A 22,925-nucleotide genomic window follows, 5' to 3' on the forward strand; every position below is an offset into this window, starting at 1 on the left:
TCAGTTCAAAATGCAGAAATCACCGGTCTTCTGTGTCCTTCGCGCTGGGAGTTGGAGACTGCAGCTGTTCCTATTCGGCCATCTTGCTCCGCCCCCCATTTCCTTTATTTTCTTAAGTTGTTGCTTATAATGTAAGTTTTGTGTTTGCTATTTTTGTATCTGCCACTTAAAACATTTTTCTCTTTTTTCTTGAATGTTCCACTTGTCTTTCCATCTCCTTCTGTTGTCTTATAGTCTCTTTTTTTGAACTCAAACCTCACTTTAAAGCCACTTTTTCCCTAGACTTCAAGACTATAACTTCCTTGGAAGTACAGAATCCATCTGTCTAAACTTTTCTCTGGGGAAAATCTTTGTTATGTTATCCATGTGACTCTTGCTTTATGCTCCATTCCCCATCCCATGACTTCCTCCCTCCCCTTCAATTTTTCCCCCTAGTTTTGGTGCATAGATTTTATGCTGGTGCTTTGAATACAGCTGGCTGTTTGTGAGTCACATGGGTGGGAGAAACAAGCTAGGGAACTTTACATCCATTTGTTGTCTTCAACATTCTGTCACCAAAACTCTTATTTCCTCTACCCACATCTCCCTTCAGATTTTGGAATTTGAATAGTTGATGAGACAAATAAAAGAGCCTCTTAAATAACTGGCTTACTGTGTAATAATCCAGCAATTGCTGCCCCCCACCCCTTCCTTCACACCACTTCATCTCTGGCAGCCTTCCTTGGCAAGGAGTCATAAAAATATGCTTTCTCCCTCAGCTCTGTCTCCCATCATGGTTCTGCAAGGGATATCCTCAGTTTTTTTTTTCTGAGGTACTTTGCAGTCCAGAATCTAGTCTCCGTCATGAAAGAACTAGAAAAGGCCTTTCAGGACTGCCACATTAACTCCTAGGGAAATCTATATCCTGCTCGGTGCCTGAGGAAATATTTGTCAGCTCTCAGCCTTCCCTCTCATTCTGGTACAGATTTTATGGTCTTTGGCAGGTGTGTTTCATAATTTATAGTTTGGGATTGTGGCCATTTCATTGTTCACTGAAGACACAGTGTTCCTTCTCTTTCATTCTTTTAGTGGGTTTTTCGTTGGGTTTCAGAGGAGGAAAATGGGATTTTTAAAAATGCTTTTAGGCCGGGCGCAGTGGCTCAAGCCTGTAATCCCAGCACTTTGGGAGGCCGAGACGGACGGATCACGAGGTCAGGAGATCGAGACCATCCTGGCTAACACGGTGAAACCCCATCTCTACTAAAAAATACAAAAAAAAAACTAGCCAGGCGAGGTGGTGGGCGCCTGTAGTCCCAGCTACTCGGGAGGCTGAGGCAGGAGAATGGCGTAAACCCGGGAGGCGGAGCTTGCAGTGAGCTGAGATCTGGCCACTGCACTCCAGCCCGGGCGACAGAGCAAGACTCCGTCTCAAAAAAAAAAAAAAAATGCTTTTAATGACATCTTTTAACAGAAAGCCCTAATTATTATTATTTTTCAGTATAGACAAAAGCTTTTCGTAAGCTTTTGAATAAATATTTCTAAATTACCATTACCATATTATCACTTTTTTAACAAGTCAAAACATCACCTAGGAGTTTCTCCCATAATAAAAATGAATGTCAGCTTTTTCTTAAACTACTATGTGAGTTACTTTTGTTCATATAAAAGTGGTTAAATAACTGCCAATTGCTACTCATAAGACATTTCTAATGATACATATTTGACTTTTTCTCCCCATCCTGAATGGAAGGATGGTTTGTAAACCCTTTTTTTCTGGAGGAAAGTCTTCTGTGACTGTGTGTCTGCTAAGTTAAAGTAAGCACGCCATCAGAGAATGTCCACAACTCACAGAGAGAGGAGATGTCTTCATCAGTGCCACTAATTATCATTCACAAAGCAGCAACTTTATGCCAAAGCTTCTCATGGTTTCTTCTATAGACATCTGGTAGATTCCTCAGGAATCGCTCATGGGAACAATATACATTGAGTTCTTGCATCTTCAGAACTATTTGTCTGTGGCCTTTAAATTTGAAAGTCAGTTTGGCAGGATACAAAATCTTTGGCTTATACTTTCTTTCCTTCAGTATCTTAAATATTTGCTCCACTGTTTTCCAGTATGAAGTGGTATTGTTGAAAAGTCTAGCTTCAGTTTGATTTTCTTTCCCTAATAAGTGACTTGATTCTTTTGCATAGATGCACAAATATATTTTTATCTTTTAGTAGAATATGTCCTTTTTTTGAGATGGATTCTTGCTCTGTTAGCACAATCTCAGCTCATTGCAAACTCTGCCTACTGGGTTCAAGCGATTCTCCTGCCTCAATCTCCCGAGTAGCTGAGATTACAGGAGTGTGCCACTACACCTGGCTAATTTTTGTATTTTTTAGTAGAGACAGGGTTTCACCATGTTGGCCAGGCTGGTCTTGAACTCCTGGTCTCAAGTGATCCACCCACTTCAGGCTCCCAAAGTGCTGGGATTACAGGTGTGAGCCACTGCACCCAGCCGAGTACGTCTTGATATTGACCATTCTGGGTGAGTTTTCCCAGGTATATAGAATGCCCTTTCAATATGGCAATTTGAGTCATTTATAGTTTTGTTCTGTTATGATTTTTGGTGGTTTTCTTTTCCCAGGACTCTGTATTCATTGAATTTTATTTCCTTGTCTTTTACATATATTATTTGCACTTGAATCTTTCTTTATTTCTCTTTGATTCTTGTCATTTCCCTCCTTTGATTTTGTTTATTACATTTTCTCTGCCCAGTCATTCTTGAGTTTCTTCTAGTGTTTAGTCTACATTCTGAGAAATTTACCCTTAGTTTAAAAAATTCTTTTCTAAACCATCAGCTATCATTTTACATTCTCCTGTTATTTACTCATCTCATTTCTTGAATTTTCTATTTCTGTTTTGTTTCTACAGTTTTCTTTTTGTTTCTCTTAGCTCATTTTGTAACACTGAATATATTTTCATCTGTGTAAAGGCCAAATTTTTTGCTATTGATACTTTTATTTTACTGTATCTTTTTGGAGGGTTTGCAGATGCTCCTATTAAATGAATTAGATTGTTTTCTGTACTTTTAGGGAAGGAGAGTATAAGCAGGAGGGAATATTTAAGGATAGTTATCTTCACTGTTTTAAGAGTTTCCTTCTCTGGTGTTAAAAAGAAGTATTATATGCAACAATTTGGCCACGATTCTGGCATTTGTATCTCTGGACTCCCCAACTCCCAAGGATCTCAACATCTCTTTCCTTTACCTCTCGTGTTCCTTCTCCACTTGGATTACAATTCTGACAACTTTTCTCTGGCACTTCTTAAGCCCTTTAGTGGTTCTGCATGATCTTTCTTGCATCCAATCACACTCTGGAACCTGGAGTCTTTCCTCAATTTGGCTGACTGGGGGGTCTCAGACCTATTTGTTGAGGGTTCTACTCAGAGTAGGATCATTTTCTTGTCATGCTATTTATTGCTGACATCTGTGTTCTACAACTCTTGGCCCTGTCTCTTCTCTTTTTTATTGCTGCCCAGCTGCTAATTTTGCCATTTCTGAACAGTGTCTGCACTGTGTGGCTTGGCCTCACCTCCTTATATTACTTTTCTTAAAATTACCTCTGTTGTTTTTTCTTTCCTTTTGCATTCCTAATTGCTCTGCTTTTTGTTTTTTAATGAGGGATTTAGGAATAATAACTATGCTACTATCATGACTTTGCTTCACTAGAAGCCTTCAAATAACTTTTAAAGGGACTACTGTCAATAATATACTTTTAGATATCATGGTAGTCATCTTCCATGGTTTCAACTACCACATATGTGTTAATGATTCACACAATTATAACTTTAATGCTGATCTTTTCTGAGCTATAACTCTTTACTGATACCTTTATAAACTCTCAAACTACATGTATGTCTAAAATAAGCCATTTTTCTCTCCCTTTCAAGTCACTTTCTGAATATGCTTCTTCCTTCTAATTAATTTTAAAATTAATGTCATCTCTTTCATTAGCTTCCCAGGACAGAAATATAAAACACTCCCCTTTTTTGCTCATGTCCTGTCAATTCAATTGCTAAATATGTCAGTTAAATCTCCTAAATATTGTTCAAAACCACTTACTATTCTCTATCCCAACTGCTTCTTCATTCTCTATTGTTGATTTTATTCCAATCACCATCTAACAAGGTTTTTCAAGCTTCAATTCCTTCTTTCTCTAATACCTTATCCATACTGCAGCCAGAATTATATGTCTAAAACCTTATATTTTACTTTCCCATTCAAACACCTTCCAACCTGCTCTCAATGACTGTAGGGATAAATCCAATACCCCAAAGCCTTCACAATCCAGCTGTAATCTCTCCTTTCCATCTCACCTACCAGCACGTCCTCAGTGCATCCTGTTCTCAAGCCACACAAGACTGATAAACTCTCCCAAATCTGTGCCTTTATATACACTCTTGTCACTCCTAGAACACCCCTCTGTCTCACTTCCACACAGTTTGCACTCATCTCTTAAGAGGCACCTCTAAAGCTGCATCTTATGCAACACTTCCCAGGGACCCAGGCAGACTTAGATGTTTCCCCTCAATTTTCACATAGCTCTGTAGACAGAGCACCTTTATTGGGCTTTTTTTTTTACATGGCTGTAAACATCGTTTCTTCTGTCTGACTTATTAAACTGTGAGCTCACTGAAAACTATTCTTAGTTGCCCTGATTCCCGGTGCCTAGGGTAATCAACTTAGCAATGCTTAGTAAATGTTGATTAAATGAGTTTGTAAGGCTATGGAAATCGGCCTATTCAGAGTAGAAGGTTTTATAAATCTCTGTACTTCAGCCAAAAAGTGTTTACCAAGCACCAAGTGGGATACAAATGTGTAGAAATGGTTCTTCCCATCTGGTAGTTACTTTGGGTCAGGAAAATAAAGCGTATTCATGTTGTGTATGTGTGTGTGTGCCTGTGTGGTATGTGTGTGTAATTTAAAACACATGGAACAGATAGAACTACATGAATTTGAATCCACTGGGCATATTTTGGATGGGTCAAAATATGAGTAAACTGTCAGATTCAGTCTAAAAAGACACTATTATTCCAGTAGAAGAGTGCTTATCAAGAAGGGCAGAGCAAGATGGCAGAATAGAAGGCTACACTGATCATCCCCCCACTCCCACTATCACAGTTTACTAAATTTTAACAATTATTCGTGAACAAAAAGCACCTTCATAAGAACTAAAACTTGAGTGAGCCATCACAGTACCTGTTTTTAACTTCATATCACTGAAAAAGGCACTGAAGAAGGCAGAAAAGACGGTCTAAAATCACCAACACCACCCCTTCCCTATTTCCTGGCAGTGGCTGTATGGCATGGAAAGAGAATCTGCGCACTTCAGGGAGGGAGAACACAGCAACTGGGGGACTTTGCATTGAATTCAGTGCTGCCCTGTCACAGTGGGAAGCAAAACCATGTTGAACTCAGCTGACACCCACAGAGGAAGCACTTGGACCAGCCCTAGCCAGAGGGGAAGTGCCTATTCCAGTGGCCAGAGCCTGAGTTTCAGCAAGTCTCGCTGCCATGGGCTAAAGTGCTGTGGGGTCCTAAGTGAACTTGAAAGGCAGTCTAGGAAGGACTCAGATTCTTAGGCAAGCCTGATGGTGTTCTGGGGTTACAGCCAGTGGACTGGGGCAGTGTGTGACCTAGTGAGACACCAGATGGGGCAGCTGGGGAAGTACTTGCACTACCCCTCCCTCAACCCCAAGCAGCGCAGCTTGTAGCAACGAAAGCAACTCCTTCCTTCTGCTTGAGGAGAGGAAAGACACCAGTCAAGAGGACTTTGTACTTCATCTTGCATCTTGGATACAAGCTCTGCCACAGATAGGGCACTGGGCAGAGTCGTGAAGCCCCCATGCCAGGTCCTAGCTCCTGGGTGACATTTCTAGACATACCCTGGGCCAGAAGGGAACCCACTGCCTTGAAGAGAAAGACCAAGTCCTGGCAGGATTAATTATCTGCTAACTAAAGAGCCCTTGGGCTCTGAATAACCAAAAGTGATATCCAGGTAGTATGCCATGGGCCTTGGGTGAGACTTTGAGACATGCTGGCTTCAGGTAACAGCTCAGCACAGTGGATAGAGTACCTAATGGGCTTCAGGGGTCCCTGAGTTCAGGCCTAGGCTTTTGGACAGCATTTCTGCACCTTCCCTGGGCCAGAGGTGGGAGCCTGTTACCCTGAAGGGTGAGTCCCAGGTTTGGCAGCATTCACAAGCTGACTGAAGAGCCCCTAGGCATTAAGTGATCAGCAATGATAGCCTGGCAGAACTCTTTGTAGACTGCTGGTGGTGATGGCCATGGGGAGAGCTCCTCTACCTGAGGAAAGAGGAGGAAAGAGGAGGGAAGAGGGGGAAGGATTTTGTTGTATGGTTTGAGTGGCAGCTTAGCCACAGGAGAATAGAATACCAGGTAGATTTTTAAGGTTTGTGACTTAAATCCCTGGCTCCCAGAAAGCATCTCTGGACATGCCCAGGGCCTGAAAGAACTTACCTCCCTGAAGGGAAGGACATAAGCCTCAAGGGCTTCAACTCTTGCTGACTGTAGCCCTAGGGCCTTGAGTGAACATAGGCAGTAACCAGATAGTGATTGCAGTGGGTCTCGGGTGAAACCCAGTGCTATTCTGGCTTCAGGTCTGACCCAGGGCAGTTCCAGTGGTGGTGGCCATAAGGGTGCTTGCATGACCCTAATTCCAGCTCCAGATGGCTCAGCAGAGAGAGAGAGAGACAGACAGACAGAGAGACAGACAGAGAGAGAGAGCGAGACAGAGACAGAGGCAGAGAGATGCTGTTTGTTTGGGAGAAAGTAAAGGAAGACAATAAGAGTCTTGCTGGTAATCCAGAGACTGCTTCCAGATCTTATTCAAGATCACCAAGGTGATATCTCTATGAGTGTACATGAAGCATAGTGTTACTGGGCTTGGGGCCCAAGTCCCTTTGAATACTTGGAAAGCCTTCCCAAGAAGGACAGGCACAGATTGTAAAGCCCAGATTGTGAAGACTACAATAAATACATAATTCTTCAATGCCCAGACACTGAAGGAGATCTACAGGAAAACATGACTTCACCAAATGAACTACATCAGGCACCAGGGACCAATCCCAGAGTGACAGAGATATGTGACAGAGAATTCAAAATAGCTGTTTTGAGGAAACTCAAACAAATTCCAGACAATACAGAGAAGGAATTCAGAATTCTATCAGATAAATTTAACAAAGAGATTAATTTTTAAAATCAAGCAGAAATTCTAGAGTTGAAAAATGCAATTGACATACTGAAGAATGTATTAGAGTTTCTTGGCAGCAGAATCGGTCAACCAGAAGAATTGGTGAGCCTGAAAACAGGGTATTTGAAAATATAGTTAGAGGAGACAAAAGAAAAAATAATAAAAAATAATGAAGCATGCCAACAAGATTTAGAAAATAACCTCAAAGGGGCAAATCTAAGAGTTATTAGTCTTAAAGAGGAGGTAAAGAAAGAGATAGGGGTAGAAAACTTATTCAAAGGGATATCAGAGAACTTCCCAAACCTAGAGAAAGATATTAACATTCAAGTGCAAAAAGGTTATAGAACACCAAGCATACTTAATGCAAAGAAGACTACCTCAAGGAATTTAATAGTCAAACTCCCAAACGTCAAGGGTAAAGACCCTAAAAGCAAAAAGAGAAAAGAAACGAATAATATACAATGGAGTTCTAATACGTCTGGCAACAGACTTTTCAGTGGAAACCTTACAGGCCAGGAGAGAGTGGCATGACATATTTAAAGTGCTGAAGGAATGAAACTTATACCCTAGAATAGTATATCTAGTGAAAATATCCTTCAAGCATTAAGGAGAAATAAAGGTCTTCCCAGACGAACAAAAGCTGAGGAATTTTATTAACACTAGACCTATCCTATAAGAAATGCTAAAGGGAGCTCTTTAGTCTGAAATAAAAGGGTGTTAATAAGCAAGAAGAAATCCTTTGAAGGTGTAAAACTCACTGGTAATAGTAAGCACACAGAAAATCACAGAATATTATAACACTGTGATTGTGGTGTCAAAATTAATCTTAAATATAAAGTCTAAATAATGAACCAATCAAAAAATAATAAATGCAACAACTTTCATGCCAGGATAGTACAATAAAACATAAAGAGAAACAAAAAGTTAACAAGTGAGAGGACAAAGTAAAAGTGTAGAGTTTTCATTAGTTTTCTTTTTGTGTGTTTGTTTACACAATGTGTTAAGCTGTCATCAGTTTAATACAATGGGATATAAGATAGTATGTGCAAACCTCATGGTAGTCTCAAAAACTATACAATGGATACACAAAAAATGAAAAGCAAGAAATTAACTCATACCACCAGAAAAACATCACCTGCACAAAAACGAAAATAGGAAGGAAGGAAAAAAGAAAGAGAAGACTGCAAAACAAACAGAAAACAAATAACAAAATGGCAGGAGTAAGTCCCTACTTATCAATAGTAACGCTTAATGTAAATGGACTAAACTCTCCAATCAAAAGGCATAGAAAGGCTGAATGGATGAAAAACCAAGAACCACTGATCTGTTGCCTACCTACAAGAAGCACATTTCACCTGGAAAGACACAAATAGACTGAAAATAAAGAGATGGAGCTAGATGTTCCATGCCAATGGAACCCCAAAAACAGTAATAGTGCTATATTTATATCAGACAAAATAGATTTCAAGGCAAAAACTGTAGGAAGAGGCAAAGAATGTCATTATATAATTTATAGAGGGGTCCATTCAGAAAGGGGACATAACAATTTTTTTTTTCTTTTTTTGAGGTAGAGTCTTGCTCTGTCGCCCAGGCTGGAGAGCAGTGGCATGACCTCGGCTCACTGCAACCACCACCTTCCAGGTTCAAGCGATTCTTCCGCCTCAGGCTCCCAAGTAGCTGGGATTACAGGTGCTTGCCACCACGCCTGGCAGGATATAACAACTGTAAACATATATGCACTAAACACTGGAGCACTCAGATATATAAAGCAAATATTATTAAAACCATATAGAGATATAGGCCTCAATACAATAATAGCTTGAGACTTCAACATCCCACTTTCAACACTGGACAGAACTTCCAGACAGAAAACCAACAAAGAACCATCCAATTTAATCTACATGATAGGCCAATAGATACTTACAGAACATTCCATTCAATGGCTGCAGAATACACATTCTTCTCTTCAGCACGTGGATCATTCTCAAAAATAGACTGTATGTTTGGCCCTACAGAAGTCTTAAAACACTCAAAAAAACTGAAATGACACCAAACATCTTTTCTGACCACAATGGAATGAAATTAGAAATCAGTAATGAGAAATTTTGGAAAATGTACAAATACATAGAAATTAAACAATATGCTCCTGAATGACAAGTGAGTTAATAAAGAAATTAAGAAGAAAATTGAAAATTTCTTAAAACAAATGAAAATGGAAGCACAATGTACCAAAACCTATGAGATACAGTGAAAGCAACACTAAGAGGGACATTTACAGCTATAAATACCTACATCAAAAAAGAAGAAAAACTTCAAGTAAACAACCTAACAATGCATCTTAGCTACAAAATCAAGAGCAAAACAAACCCAAAATTAATAGAAGAAATACAATACAAATGATCAATGAACCAAAAAGTTGTTTTTTTGAACAGATAAATAAAATTGACAAACTTCTTGCCAGACTAAGAGAAAGAGAAGACCCCAATAAATTAAATCAGAAATGGAAAAGAAGACATTAGAACTGATACTGCATAAATTCAAAGGATCATTAGTGGCTACTATGAGCAATTAAATATCAATAAATTAGAAAATTTAGAAGAAATGGCTAAATTCCTAGCCACATACAACCTATCCAGATTGAACCATGAAAAATTCCAAAACCTGAACAGACCAATAACAAGTTAAGAAGATCAAAGCCTTAATAAAATGTCTCCCAGTAAAGAAAAGCCTGAGACCCAATGACTTCACTGATGGTTTCTACCAGCATTTAAAGATCTAAGACCAATCCTACTCAAACTATTCTGAAAGACAGCGGAGGAGAGAATACTTCCAAACTCATTCTGTCAGGCCAGTATTAACCTGATACCAAAACCAGACAAAAACACATCAAAAAGAGAAAAAGGAAACTACAGGGCCTGATGAACACTGATGCAAAAATTCTCAACAAAATATTAGCAGAGTGATTTCAACAACACATTAAAAGATCATTCATCATGACTAAGTGGGATTTATCCCAGGGATACAAGGATGGCTTAACACATGCAAATCAATCAATGTGATACATCATATCAACAGAATGAAGAACAAAACCATATGATATTTTTAATTAACGCCAAACAGGCATGTGATAAAATTCAACATCCTTTCACGAGAAAAATCCTAAGAAAGTGAGTAGAGAAGAAACATACCTCAACACAATGAAAGCCATATATGAGAGACCCACAGCTAGTATCATAATGAATGGGGAAAAACTGAAGGCCTTTCCTGTAATATGTGGAAAAAGACAAGCATGCTCACTTTCACCACTGTTATTCAACATAGTACTAGTAGTCCTAGCTAGAGCAATCAGGCAAAAATGAATAAATAAATAAATAAATAAAGCAAAAAAAAAATCCAAATTGGAAATGAAGAAGTCAAATTATCTTTGTTCCCAGATGATATGATCTTACATTTGGTAAAACCTAAACACTCCACCAAAAAACTATTAGAACTGATATATTCAGTAAAGTTGCAGGATACAAAATTAACATACAAATATCAGCAGCATTTCTATATGCCAACAGTGAACAATCAAAAAAAAAGAAATCAAGAAAGTAGTCCCATTTACAATAGCTACCAATAAAATTAAATACCGAGTAATTAACCAAACCTAAGAAGTGAGAGATCTATATAATGGAAACTATAAGACACTGATGACAGAAATTGAAGAGGACTATAAAAAATGGAAAGATATTCCATGTTCATGGATTGGAAGAATCAATACTGTTACAATGTCCATACCACCCAAAGTGATCTACAGAATCAATGCAATCCCTATCAAAATATCAATGACATTCTTCACAGAAATAAAAAAATCCTAAAATTTATAAGGAACCACAAAAGACCCAGAATAGCCCAAGATATCCTGACCAAAAAGAACAAAACTGGAGAAATCACATTATCTGACTTCAAATTATACTAGAGATAATAGGAACCAAAACAGCATGGTACTGGCATAAAAACAGACAAATAGACCAATGGAACAGAGTAGGAATCCCAGAGATAAATCCACACATCTACAGTGAACTCATTTTTGACAATGGTGCCAAGATCATACATTGGGGAAAGGACAATCTCTTCAACAAATGATGCTGGGAAAACTGGATATTCATACGCAGAAGAGTGAAACTACACTCCTATCTCTTACTATATACAAAAATCAAATCAAAATGGATTAAAGCCTTAAGTCTAAGACTTCAATTATGTGAAACTACTATAAGAAAATGTTGGAGAAACTTTCCAGACATTGCTCTGGGCAAATATTTCTTGATTAATACCCCACGAGCATAGGCAAAGTAAAAATGGACAAATGGGATCACATCAAGTTAAAAAGCAAAGAAAACAATCAGCAAAGTGGACACAACCCACAGAATGGGAGAAAATATTTGAAGATTACCCATTTGATAAAGGTTTAAGAACCAGAATATATAAGGGGTTCAAACAACTCTATAGGAAAAAAACCTAATAATCCAGTTTAAAAACGAGAAAAGATCTGAATAGACATTTCTCAAAGAAGATATACAAAGGGCAAACAGGCATATGACAAGATGATCAACATCAATGATCACCAGAGAAATGTGAATGAGAACTATAATGAGATATCATCTCACTCCAGTTAAAATGGCTCTTAACAAAAAGACAGGCAATAACAAATGTTGGCAGGGATGTGGAGAAAAGGGAACCCTTGTACACTGTTGGTGGTAATGTTAATTAAAACTACTACTAGGGAGAACAGTTTGGAGGTTCCTCAAAAAACTAAAAATAGAGCTACCATATGATCTAGCAATCTCACTGCTAGGTATATACCAAAAAGAAAGGAAAATCAGATACTAAAGAGCTATCTATAATCCCATGTATACTGCAGCCATATTCACAATAGCCAAGATATGGAAACAACCTAAGTGTTCATCAGCAGACTAATGGATAAAGAAAGTGTGGTACATATACACAATGGAGTACTATTCAGCCATAAAAAAGAATGAGATCCTATCATTTGCAACAACATGGATGGAACTGAAGGTCATTATATTAAGTTAAATAAGCCAGGCACAGAAAGACAAACATCACATGTTCTTACTTATTTGTGGGAGCTAAAAATTAAAACAATTGAACTCATGGAGATAGAGAGTAGAAGGATGGTTATCTGAGGCTGAGAAGGGTAGTCAGGGAGGGATGTGTGGATGGTTAATGAGTACAAAAAATAGAAAGAATGAATAAGACCTAGTATTTGCTAGCACAACAATTCAATTGCACAACAATTCAACTGTATTTTTTAAAATAATTAATATAATTTGGATTGTTTATTATACAAAGGACAAATGCTTGAGGGGATGGATACCCCATTCTCCATGATGTGATTCTTATACATTTCATAACTGTTTCAAAGTATCTCATGGACCCCATAAAAATATATACTTACTATATACCCACAAAAATTAAAAATAAAAATTTAAAAAGAATGATTATCTGCATAGTGATTCATAATAAAAACCTCATAATACCACATAATAAAAATGAGTAAAAGAAGAGTTTCATAATAAACCTTAAGAACTGAACTAGTCTTTTATTCACAGAAAGAATATCTGAACATACAGTTAATGCATTTGGATCAACAACCTTCGATCAAGATGAAATTAACTCGGCAGGATAATGATTCATAGAATGATCTTCACCCAGAGGTCTGATATTTCCTGGCCCCAAGAAACACCAGTTATGAAGATGAAGATAAAAAATGTCTTAAGGAAACCCAACCAAGTTTCTCAGACTTTGTATCAAAGAGCTCAGAGATGGGAACTTCTCGAGGGCACTTCCATCCTAAGCACCATCAATAAGCTGAAAGTGTTTCATTCATAAGATTGTGTGTGTGTGTGTGTGTGTGTGTGTAAATAAGCTTTTGTGCACTTGTGTGCTGGTAAATGTTTCAAAACATGTTCTTGGAGGAAACAGCCAAGATTGTTTTGCCAGTTTCTGTGGTGTAAATACTCCCATCATGGCTGATTTCCAGCTATCAACCCAATGTGACTGAGTACAAGTTGGGATGAGATCATAAGTGGTTCTCACTGGCCAGTAAGAACTGACTTCAACACACTACTTCCTTCATGAGTTGTAATTAATAATTCTGTGGAAAATCAGGGAATGCCGTATTTTAAAATCCATGTATCCTGGACAGATCTTGAGTTGTTCTTTATAACATTTTTCAGTTATAGAGATATTTTCCTTTTTACTTAGCATATTAGATATATTAATAGCTCAAGAGTTGAAGAGTTGGCAGACATGAATAACAATATAGGAGGTGAAGAACTCAGAGAAGATCGTAAGTGTTGGAAGACAGTGGTACACCGATAGAGACAGGAAGTGGGGGGAACTGGTTGGGAGAGGGTGAAGAGGATGTCCCTTTGCTTTCCCACAATGAGGATATAAACTAGATGATGAGCTGGAGATATGGTTAGAAGGTTAGAGACTTTCTGGAGATTGAAAATCACCCATGGAAGTTAAAGAATTCAGGACACAGAATCAACCACAGTGGAAAAGTGTAGCAATGGAAATCAATGGATCAAATACTGGGCTTTTTGAGATTTGGAAGAAGAGAAGTCAACAGAAAAGACATAGTCAGATAAGTAGAAAAAATAAAAATACCAAGAAACACGATGATGGAAAAAGGTGAAGATAAACAAAATAATCAAATGTTCCATCAAAGTACAGAAAACAAAGGAAGGCTATTTCAGCCAAGAGGTGAGACACAAAACAGGCTACAAGGGGTATGTGGATCATAGAAATTCACCATTGGGAAGACTGCCTGATATGAGTCAATGCTTCTAATTTGAAAAGCAGTGTAAGAACTGAAGGCTCCTTTCTGCCTAAGGCTTGGTCCAGATCTAAGGAACTAAGGCAAACTCATAAGCCAATGAATGGACAGAGCTCAAATATGCCATGAATAGAGCTAGTGTCAGGGAAGAGGAAGATTCTGGCTGCAGGCCAGAGGCCTGGCTCCATGAAGAATGGAAATTCTGGTGTGGCTGCTCAGCCTTTCTGTGTCCAGGGTTAGCGGCCAGGTTCAATGTGGAAGGACCTTATCCAGAACCACAAAACGGATGGCTGCCCCAAGTGAGCCATCCCATGGCAGAGGGACTAGTTTGGCAGGAAGCTTTAAGAAGGGTGGCAATTTGGTGTCAGAGTCTCTGCCAAAAAAAAGCAACTCTGATGAGAGGAAAATTTAACTAAGAGGAGAAAGCTCCATCCAACAGGGAACTCAAACTTCTGTGAAACAGGTTGTGTGCCTGATTGCACTCAAGCCTCGACATCGGCTTTTGATGTCCACAGGCTGAGGCTGCCTCCGTTTTCTTGTGCATGTGTGTATGCTTGCTCTTCCTCCCAGATAGGGGCTTCCTGGATGTGAGGTCATGACTGGAAGCCAGAGAGTGTCTTGTTTGAGTTTGGGCTGACCTCTTGGAGCACAGGAGAGCTTGCTCTTTGCCCTGATGAATGGTTGCCTATGAAACTAAACATCCTCCAGTCCAAACCAGCTCACATGGGTAGTCTCCTCTTTAGTTTCCTTCTCTTCTTTGTCTCAACAAAAACCCCTCCAATGAATGATCTGCCTGTCCTCTGTTAGCAGACCTGAGCTCTTCTAAAGATCACTATTTCAACACCACTTCGCATTTTCCCTGACTTTGCAAATACTGTTGAGGAATAAAGTTTGCTCAGAGCTCTGGACAACTGGAGGATCTGTTGGCAATCCCATGGCCACTGGCCTCAAGGACAATATAAACTAGACGGGAAGACCATGTGGATGCTCAGGAAAGAGCTACCATTGAAAAACAATAAAAATTAGGGTCATTGTGATTTAAAAGTGGGAAATGCTGGGTGATTTTAGGAAGTGGAAAACTTCACAGAAGAGGGAAGCTTATAGTTGGACCCAGGATTTGAAAGCCACAAGAGCAAAGACACACAAGCAGGCCCATATAGATGTGCAATGGTGTTACTTTAGTGATACGCAACTGGCAACTGTAAATTCAGTAATTCACTGGACAGGGAGGAAAGTGGCGATGTCACCACTAGCCTCCATTCTAAAATGCCAGTGAAAACCGTTTGCTCCACAAGATAGGATAGAACTGTGAAGGCCTGTTTGTTCTTAGAAGAGAGAAGCAAGGACAGAAGCAAAGTGGGGTATTTTAGGGCTTGGCAGTGGTTCTAGGTGCTCCCTCGCTGCATCCAGAAACAAGCTGTCTGGTTTCTCCTCGACGTCTGCTCCTTTGCTGTTCTTCCCTTTTCTTGCCTCTTCCCTTTAGGCTAGGACAGCACTTGATCAAAGAAGTCACTACCCCGAGCCATTCCTACCTTGGACACATGTAAGGGCCAACCCACCCAAACAAGAATGAGAGGCAGGTAAGGAAACATTTCTCACACTGCAAGTGTATCATTACAGCACCCAAGGATCTTGTTGAAATGCAGACTGATTCCTTAGGTCTGGGTGGGACTTGAGATTCCTCATTTCTTAAAAGTTCCCTGCTGATGTCAATTTGACTAGTCCTTGGGCCACACTAAGTGTAGCAAGGAGAATCACGCATTCACAATGCAAGATCCTCCTCACAAAAGTGTGGCGCTTCCTTCTGTTCCTAACTTTACGGAAACAGTAACTGGATCCTTCACCTCTCCTGACAATGGGGCAAGGTAAGACTTCACTCTTGGGGCTTAACTGGGTGATGTAACTAGGTGATGGAATAAATACTGCCTACCCACTAGCCCACCTAGGCTACCCACCTCTCTAACACCTTTGCCCAGCCCCCACTACCTGACCTAGTCTCAAAGGAATTCCCAAAAGAATGATTCTTCCTTGGGCTGTCTATTGTTCCTTGTGCAAGTAGGAGGAAAATTAAGCTAACCCACTTTTGCACACAAAGCTCTCCAGACAGACTTCTACCTGTTCTTCCCACCCTCCTTTGGGGTGGTGGTCTCACCTGGATCAGTCCTTTCTCTTTGTTTAGGACCAGACTGCAGGAGGGAATCCTGTCCCTCAAGTCATTTACCTATAATATGGCAACTTTCCGGGGAGAGCTGTGGCCACTGGCACTGTCTCCAGCTGCTTGTGAGTTGGACAGAGGAAGTGGGTATTGATGGCTGGATCCTAGGGCAACTCCTGCTCTGCAGACCCTGGAGAGATGGGTTCATCTCTTTCCTTAGGCTTCTTCTGATAAACCTCAGAAGGGAATGTTTATGTAGACCTTCAGTGGCATTGACTGAGGATAATGACCTGTAGGTTTTCAGTTAAGACAGTTTTAAAATACTAGCACTTAACAGAACTAGACAGTTAAAACAGGAAAAATCCCAATCTGGAGAAAAATCCCAATCTGGATATATGTACAGAAATACTGTTAATCCAACCTATAGCCAGAAATGTGGACCTTCTCTCAAGGGCGATGGGAAGAGCCTACTCCACTAGACATTGCCATGTCAAATATCTTATGTCATCCTCACAAGAACCATTGCATTTAGCGAAAGTAAATGGGGGCTCAGAGAAGTGAAGTGTATTTAACAAGGCCACCCAGATTTAGGCTTTAGAGCTGGGGTATCAGCATGAAGACTTGAGTGTATACCATGTATAATAATTTTGGGTCAAACAGGCCTGGGTTTGAATCTATCTGTGTTCTTGGGCAAGTTACCTAATCTGAATGAACCTCTGTTTTCTCACCTATAAAAATGGAGATAACATCTGCTTCTGGGGCTATTGTAGGATGAGATGAGACAAGCAGGTCATGACTATGCCCGGCACTGAACCTAGGACTCAGAGCAGCTTGTGAATGTCACTCACTGTCCTTCCTTATTTCTTGAGGTTATTTCTGATGTTGGGGTTGGGTCTCTACTCCAAGAAGATACACACCAGGTGGCCGTGACTAGAGGTTACAAGACACCGATAACATATCTAATTTATCTGTTTTGAATCTGTGCTAAAATCTCAGCCTGCAGATGTTAAGGATGCAGCAAGACTGGAGCAAAGGGCTGGAAGAAGAATAAGGACTGGAGTAAGAGAGCCATGTGTGCAAGAAAGGCCCTACCAGCTATTCTGGGGAACATATACCATAGTCCCTTCTTATCCATGGTTTCGCTTTCCACAGTCAACCATGGTCCAAAAATATTAAATAGAACATTCCAGAAATAAACAATTTGTAAGTTTTAGGTTGCATGACATTCTGAGTAGTGTGATGAAATCTCTCACCATCTCACTCCATCTGCCCAGGACATGAATCATTCCATCCATGCCACCTGCCTATTAGTCACTTAAGTAGTCTTCTCAGTTATCAGATAAAAAAACCAAAGGATATATAAAATTTAGTATGATCCACAGTTTCAGGCATTCACTGGGGTCTTGGACTGTATCCCCCGTGAATACATGAGGACTACTGCACTTGATTTCACAAGCAATCAGACTGATGGAAGATTCTGAACAAGCTGGAGACTTGATGGACACAGTGATGGGAACACTGTGGGATGTTAGCTAGTCTGGAGATGGGAGAGTAATACAGAAAGATCAAGTGGGTAGTGTAATATAACAGAAAGAACTCTTGGAATAAAGTCAAAACAAGTGGATTCTGCTACTTTTCCAGCTGTGGGAGCTTAGGCAGCTTACTTCAGCTATTGGGATTTAATTTCCCCCACCTGAAAAATAAGGCTTCATTACTAGACTGGGTCAAGCCCTGCCAGCACTGAAACGATGTGCTAGAACTCTACTCACTGCACTAATTCAAACTCACCATGATGAAGAGTAAGATTAACAGTGTAAGTGACAAAACATAGAGGAAGTTAAGGCATGGAAGATGTTCAGAATGTTGGAATGACAGAGCTTAATGAATGATTCCACATGGGAGGACACAAGGAAGAGAGGAACCAAAGTGATTTTGAGTTTATCCTGGGATACTATGATCCTGGTAGTTCCAAATGAAGGGGCTGGTTTGGGAGAAAGATGATAAGAACACTTTGAATAATATTGAGTAAAAACTAGAAATGAATCATTGTGTGCAGGCCTGGACTATAGCACTTGCACAACCCCAAGAGTGAGTGAACACTTCCTTACTCATCTCACACTAGTTCCAGCCTGACCTTGTGGAAATATTTAGAAGCTGAAACAAAGGAGGGGCAGAAAAGAAGGGACTGTAAAGTTGAGCCTGGCCCTTACCTTCGACCAGTCTCCCACAGCTAAATGTGGAGGACAGTCTGTCCTGGCACAGGACTTGTGAGACGATGCCTTAGGTCCTTGGCACAATTCATCTGAGAGATTCAAAAAGCTGCCATCTGTTAGCAGCTGCCGACAGGTGACTCTTCTATTCTGAGTTCCCCCGCCACAAGTCCTGGAACACTAAGAAGACAAGAGGGGGTGATACGGCAGGCTTGGCCTACTCTGTGTTAGTGCAGTGCAGGGCCTCTCACAATCATAATCACAGAGGGCCCTGGAGTGGCCAGTCTGCCCTACCTGCTGCCATTCTTCAATGTGCCAGCCAGGAGGGCAGTCAAACTGACTGCATGCTTGTAAAGCATGGGGCTTTTCATCTCGGCACTCCTCAGGAGGGGCAGGGGTCTCCCCTGGGTGCAGGCAGTACACATCTCGGGTCTGAATTCCAACTCCACAGGTAGCTGAGCAGGGCCCCCAAGAGCCCATGTGCCACCTAAAACAGAAAACAAGTGGGGAAAGTTGAACAGTCCAATAAACCAATGTGCAACCATCAGAGCATGAACAACATGAAGTTCTCCTCTGGGCTTCCAGACTTCACACCCTGTGTACAGATTCTATAGTCTCAGCATCTCCATCAATATATGCAACTAAAACACAGAGCTATAGTATTTAAAGGCAAGAAATGTCAGGAAAGTGTTTAAAGATCTTACCTGTTTGGGGAAGTCCAGAGTAAAAAGCAGCAGATCTGTTCCCATCCTGTCCTTTGTACTACTATATGTCAAAAATAAAATCCTGGTTTTGTTTTGAATGGAGTCCCAAGGCAATGATGATTTATACAGGTGTCAAAAGAAATTTTAAATGTTTAAAAGCACACTTCAGGAAATCTTCAGGGCACCTGGCTTCATTATTTGGAATATCCCTACAAAAATTCTTTTATGTTAGGATTGGATTTACAACATATATATAATGTGATTCCTTTCCAATAAGATCTTGGAAAAATCAGGTTTTCTCATAAAACATCTGTAAAAATGAAAAACCAGGGCAGCTGCTTTTGACACATATTTCCAAGTTGCCTTCAAGGAAGATTCTCCCAATTTACACTCCCACCAGAAGCATTTGAGAGCACCTAGTTGCCTATACCCATAACCACACTGGAGAATATCATTGGGAAAAGTCTCTGCCCATCTGATGGGGGAAAAATTACACATTATGGTTATTTTAACTTGTGCATATTTAATTAGCAAACATGAATTCTTCACTAGTTACTGTAGAGATACATCATGAGGAAACCATTTTTAAATGTTTAAAATGTTCGTAAAAGGATGCTGGCTCTAGGGTAGTAATAGATTTGTTACTAGGTTTGTAATAGCACACACACAAATATTAAATTGAATTACATTTTACAAAATGGAAGGAGATCATATAAATGTTTAACCATAAAGCGGAAAATAATTGTCCATTCATACAGCACAATGCTAGCAGCCATTAAAATAATAAAGTAGATGTATAGTTATTAACATAGAAATACAATCATGACATTTTTAATAGAAAAGAAAAGCAGGTCATAAAATCGTTTGTAGAGTATAAGTAAATGCATGCAGAAAAAAGTCTGAATAATTATACATTAAAATATTACCAGTGATGATACCTAACTATAGGATTTTTATTTTCTTTATTCTTGCTGATTTTTTCTCTGATTTTTATTACAATAAGCACTCATATCAGAAAAAAGTTATTTCTCTGAAAAAATTAATTAGTATTTAATCTAAAAATGATTCTCAGTTTTTCTCTTTTCTAATTTTCTATTATAAACATCCCCTACTTGTGTAAATAAAAAGAAAATGAAAAATAGTATTTAATGCAAATATAATAGCACAAAAGAATAAAAGTTTTATTTATGAAGGAAAAATTTCACAATGAAGATATATAATAATCACACAAGTATGGAGATTAAATATAAAGCATAAACTTGTAAAAAGCAGGAGCTGTTAAGTATAGGAAAAATGGACAAAAAAATTAAAAAATTTAAAATCTTTAAAATACTTCGCTAAACCCTTGGCATATTAACAAGGCAGACATTAATAAGAATGTCAGAGATTTAATAATATATTTGAAAATATGGATAAAATAGATAACCTTCTAAGGAACTATGAAAGTTCCATTCAAGAAAGGGACTGAACCTCACTAGTTTTGTGGTCAAGTCCTACAAATTTTCAAGAAACAAGTGAATTCCCATATTATCTTAAATGTTTCAAAATAAGAAGATGAAAATATTTTATTTTATGCATATTATAAAGCTAGAAAAAATCTGAACAGAAAAGCTGACAAATATATATAAAGCAAACTTTTGCATGTGGTTATATATTCCTAAATCCTAAATGAAAGTATAAATTCTAAGTAAAAAAGAAGCAAATTAATCAACAGATTAAAACAATACAGGGTCTGTGATGTGGTCTGAAGGTTTGTGTCACCAACAAATTCAAATGTTGAAGCCTTAAACCCCAGCATGATAGCATTTGGAGATGGGACCTTTGAGAGGTAATTAAGATTAGATGGGGACATGAGGGTGGGGTCCTCATGATGGGATTAGTGCCTTTGTAAAAAGAGACACTAGGGAGCTTGCTCTCTCTCCACCATGTGAGGACACAGCAAGACATCCGCTGTCTGAAAGTCAGGAACAGAGCCCTCACCAAAAACTGAACCCTTTAATCTTGGACTTTCCAGCCTCCAGACTGTGAGAAAACAAAGTTCTGTCTTTGAAGCCACCCTTATGGTATTTTGTTATGGCAGTATGAGGTGACTAATTCAGTATATTTTCTGACCACAGTGGAACTAAATTAGATAAACCCCAAATACTCAGAAATTGTGCTGTAATCTTCTAAATTGCCCATGGGTCAAAGAAGAAATCACAAGGGAAAGTAAATAGTATTTTTAAATGCACATTCATAGAAACATCAAGTGTCAAAATTTGTGGAATTTAGCTAAAGCCATGATTAGAAGAAAATCAACAGCCTTAAAGATACATTTAAAAAGTTTGACAATAATAATCTAAGTAACCATTTCAGGGGGTTAAAAAAAGAATAGCAATTACACCCCAAAAAAGTAGAAGAAAGGAAACAATAAACATGAGAATAAAATAAATGAATTAGAAAATGAAATGCAAAGTTGGTCCTGGCAGGATGCATTGGCTCATGCCTGTAATCCCATCACTTTGGGAGGCTGAGGTGGTTGGGTCACCTGAGGTCAGGAGTTCGAGACCAGCCTGTCCAATATGGTGAAACCCCATCTCCACTGAAAATACAAAAATTTGCTGGGTGTGGTGGTGCACGCCTGTAATCCCAGCTACTTGGCAGGCTGACATGTGAGAACTGCTTGAACCCAGGAGGCTGAGGTGTCGGTGAGCCGAGATCAGGCCACTGCACTCCAGCCTGGGTGACAGAGCAAGACTGTCTAAAAAAAAAAAAAAAAAAAAAGTTGGCCCTTCAAAAGACTAACAAGATTAATAAATTATTGATAAAATGTGAAGAAAAAAGAGAGCAGGCACACATTACAAAATCAGGAATTTAAGGGGGGACATTTTGGCCTGAAAAAAAGTACAGTAATTAATGAAAAACATTGTCAATAAATTTGAAAATTTACATGAACTGAAAAAATTCCTACAAAAACCAACTTATCAAAACTAACACACAAATGAAGAGAAATCGGAATAGTCTTTTATCTATTAAATTAAATTTGTAATTTAAAGTATTTTAAAAATAAACTCCATGTCACATGGCTTCCTTGGTGAACTAAACATTTAAGACATAAACGATTCCAACCTTACATAAACTCTCTAAAAAATGTAAGAAGAGGGAAAACTTCCCAACTCATTTAAGCCAATGTCACTCATAAACAGATTTAAAAATCCTAAATAAAATATTAGCAATCAAGTGATAAAGCGAAAAATAATGTTACATGGTGACCAATCTGGGTTTATTCTAGAAAGGCAAAATTGGTTCAACCTTGGAAATTCAATCAGTGTCTATGACATAGCAAACTATAGGAAAAAATTCATATGATCATTTCAATAGAGACAGAAAAACATTTGTAAATTTTAACAGATATTCATGATAAAAAAATTTTTTTAATTTGAATTAGCACATCCAAAAAGCAAAGGCTTGGGGGTGGGAAGGTGAGAGAGGGCTGGAGAATAGAGTAAAATATCTAATTAAGCACCCCTTTGTTACAAAATATAGCAATACCAGTTAAAGAAAGACATAAGAGTAAGATATTCCCTCATACAAATGAAACATCTCAGTTGACCAGAAATCAATATAAACACACAGTGCTAAAGCACTAAGAAAGTTATGAAACAGAATATGTAATGTAAAACAAAATGTGTTTGAATGTACTGAGAGAATATTTAAACTCTGATAAAGATTTTGAGAATAAGTTAATGATGGGATCATTGAAATCAGGCAAACAAAAAAAGAGAAAGGAACTTAACA

The 22,925-nt window shown here is 38.8% G+C and overlaps 1 protein-coding gene across 2 annotated transcripts in view; it reads right to left on the reverse strand.

The window, feature by feature from the left end:
• Positions 1-22,925, reverse strand: part of ADAMTSL3 (ADAMTS-like 3) — a 418,202-nt gene that overhangs the window by 90,680 nt on the left and 304,597 nt on the right. For both annotated transcript variants that reach the window (XM_011953860.1, XM_011953859.1), the window contains exons 18-19: positions 18,739-18,931; positions 18,445-18,624 (exon numbers count right to left, since the gene is read on the reverse strand). In XM_011953860.1, the coding sequence (XP_011809250.1) occupies positions 18,445-18,624; positions 18,739-18,931 (373 nt within the window). The remainder of the gene's footprint in view (positions 1-18,444; positions 18,625-18,738; positions 18,932-22,925) is intronic.

Source organism: Colobus angolensis, unplaced genomic scaffold (assembly GCF_000951035.1).
Source record: "Colobus angolensis palliatus isolate OR3802 unplaced genomic scaffold, Cang.pa_1.0 Scaffold376, whole genome shotgun sequence".
NCBI classification, from domain to species: domain Eukaryota; kingdom Metazoa; phylum Chordata; class Mammalia; order Primates; family Cercopithecidae; genus Colobus; species Colobus angolensis.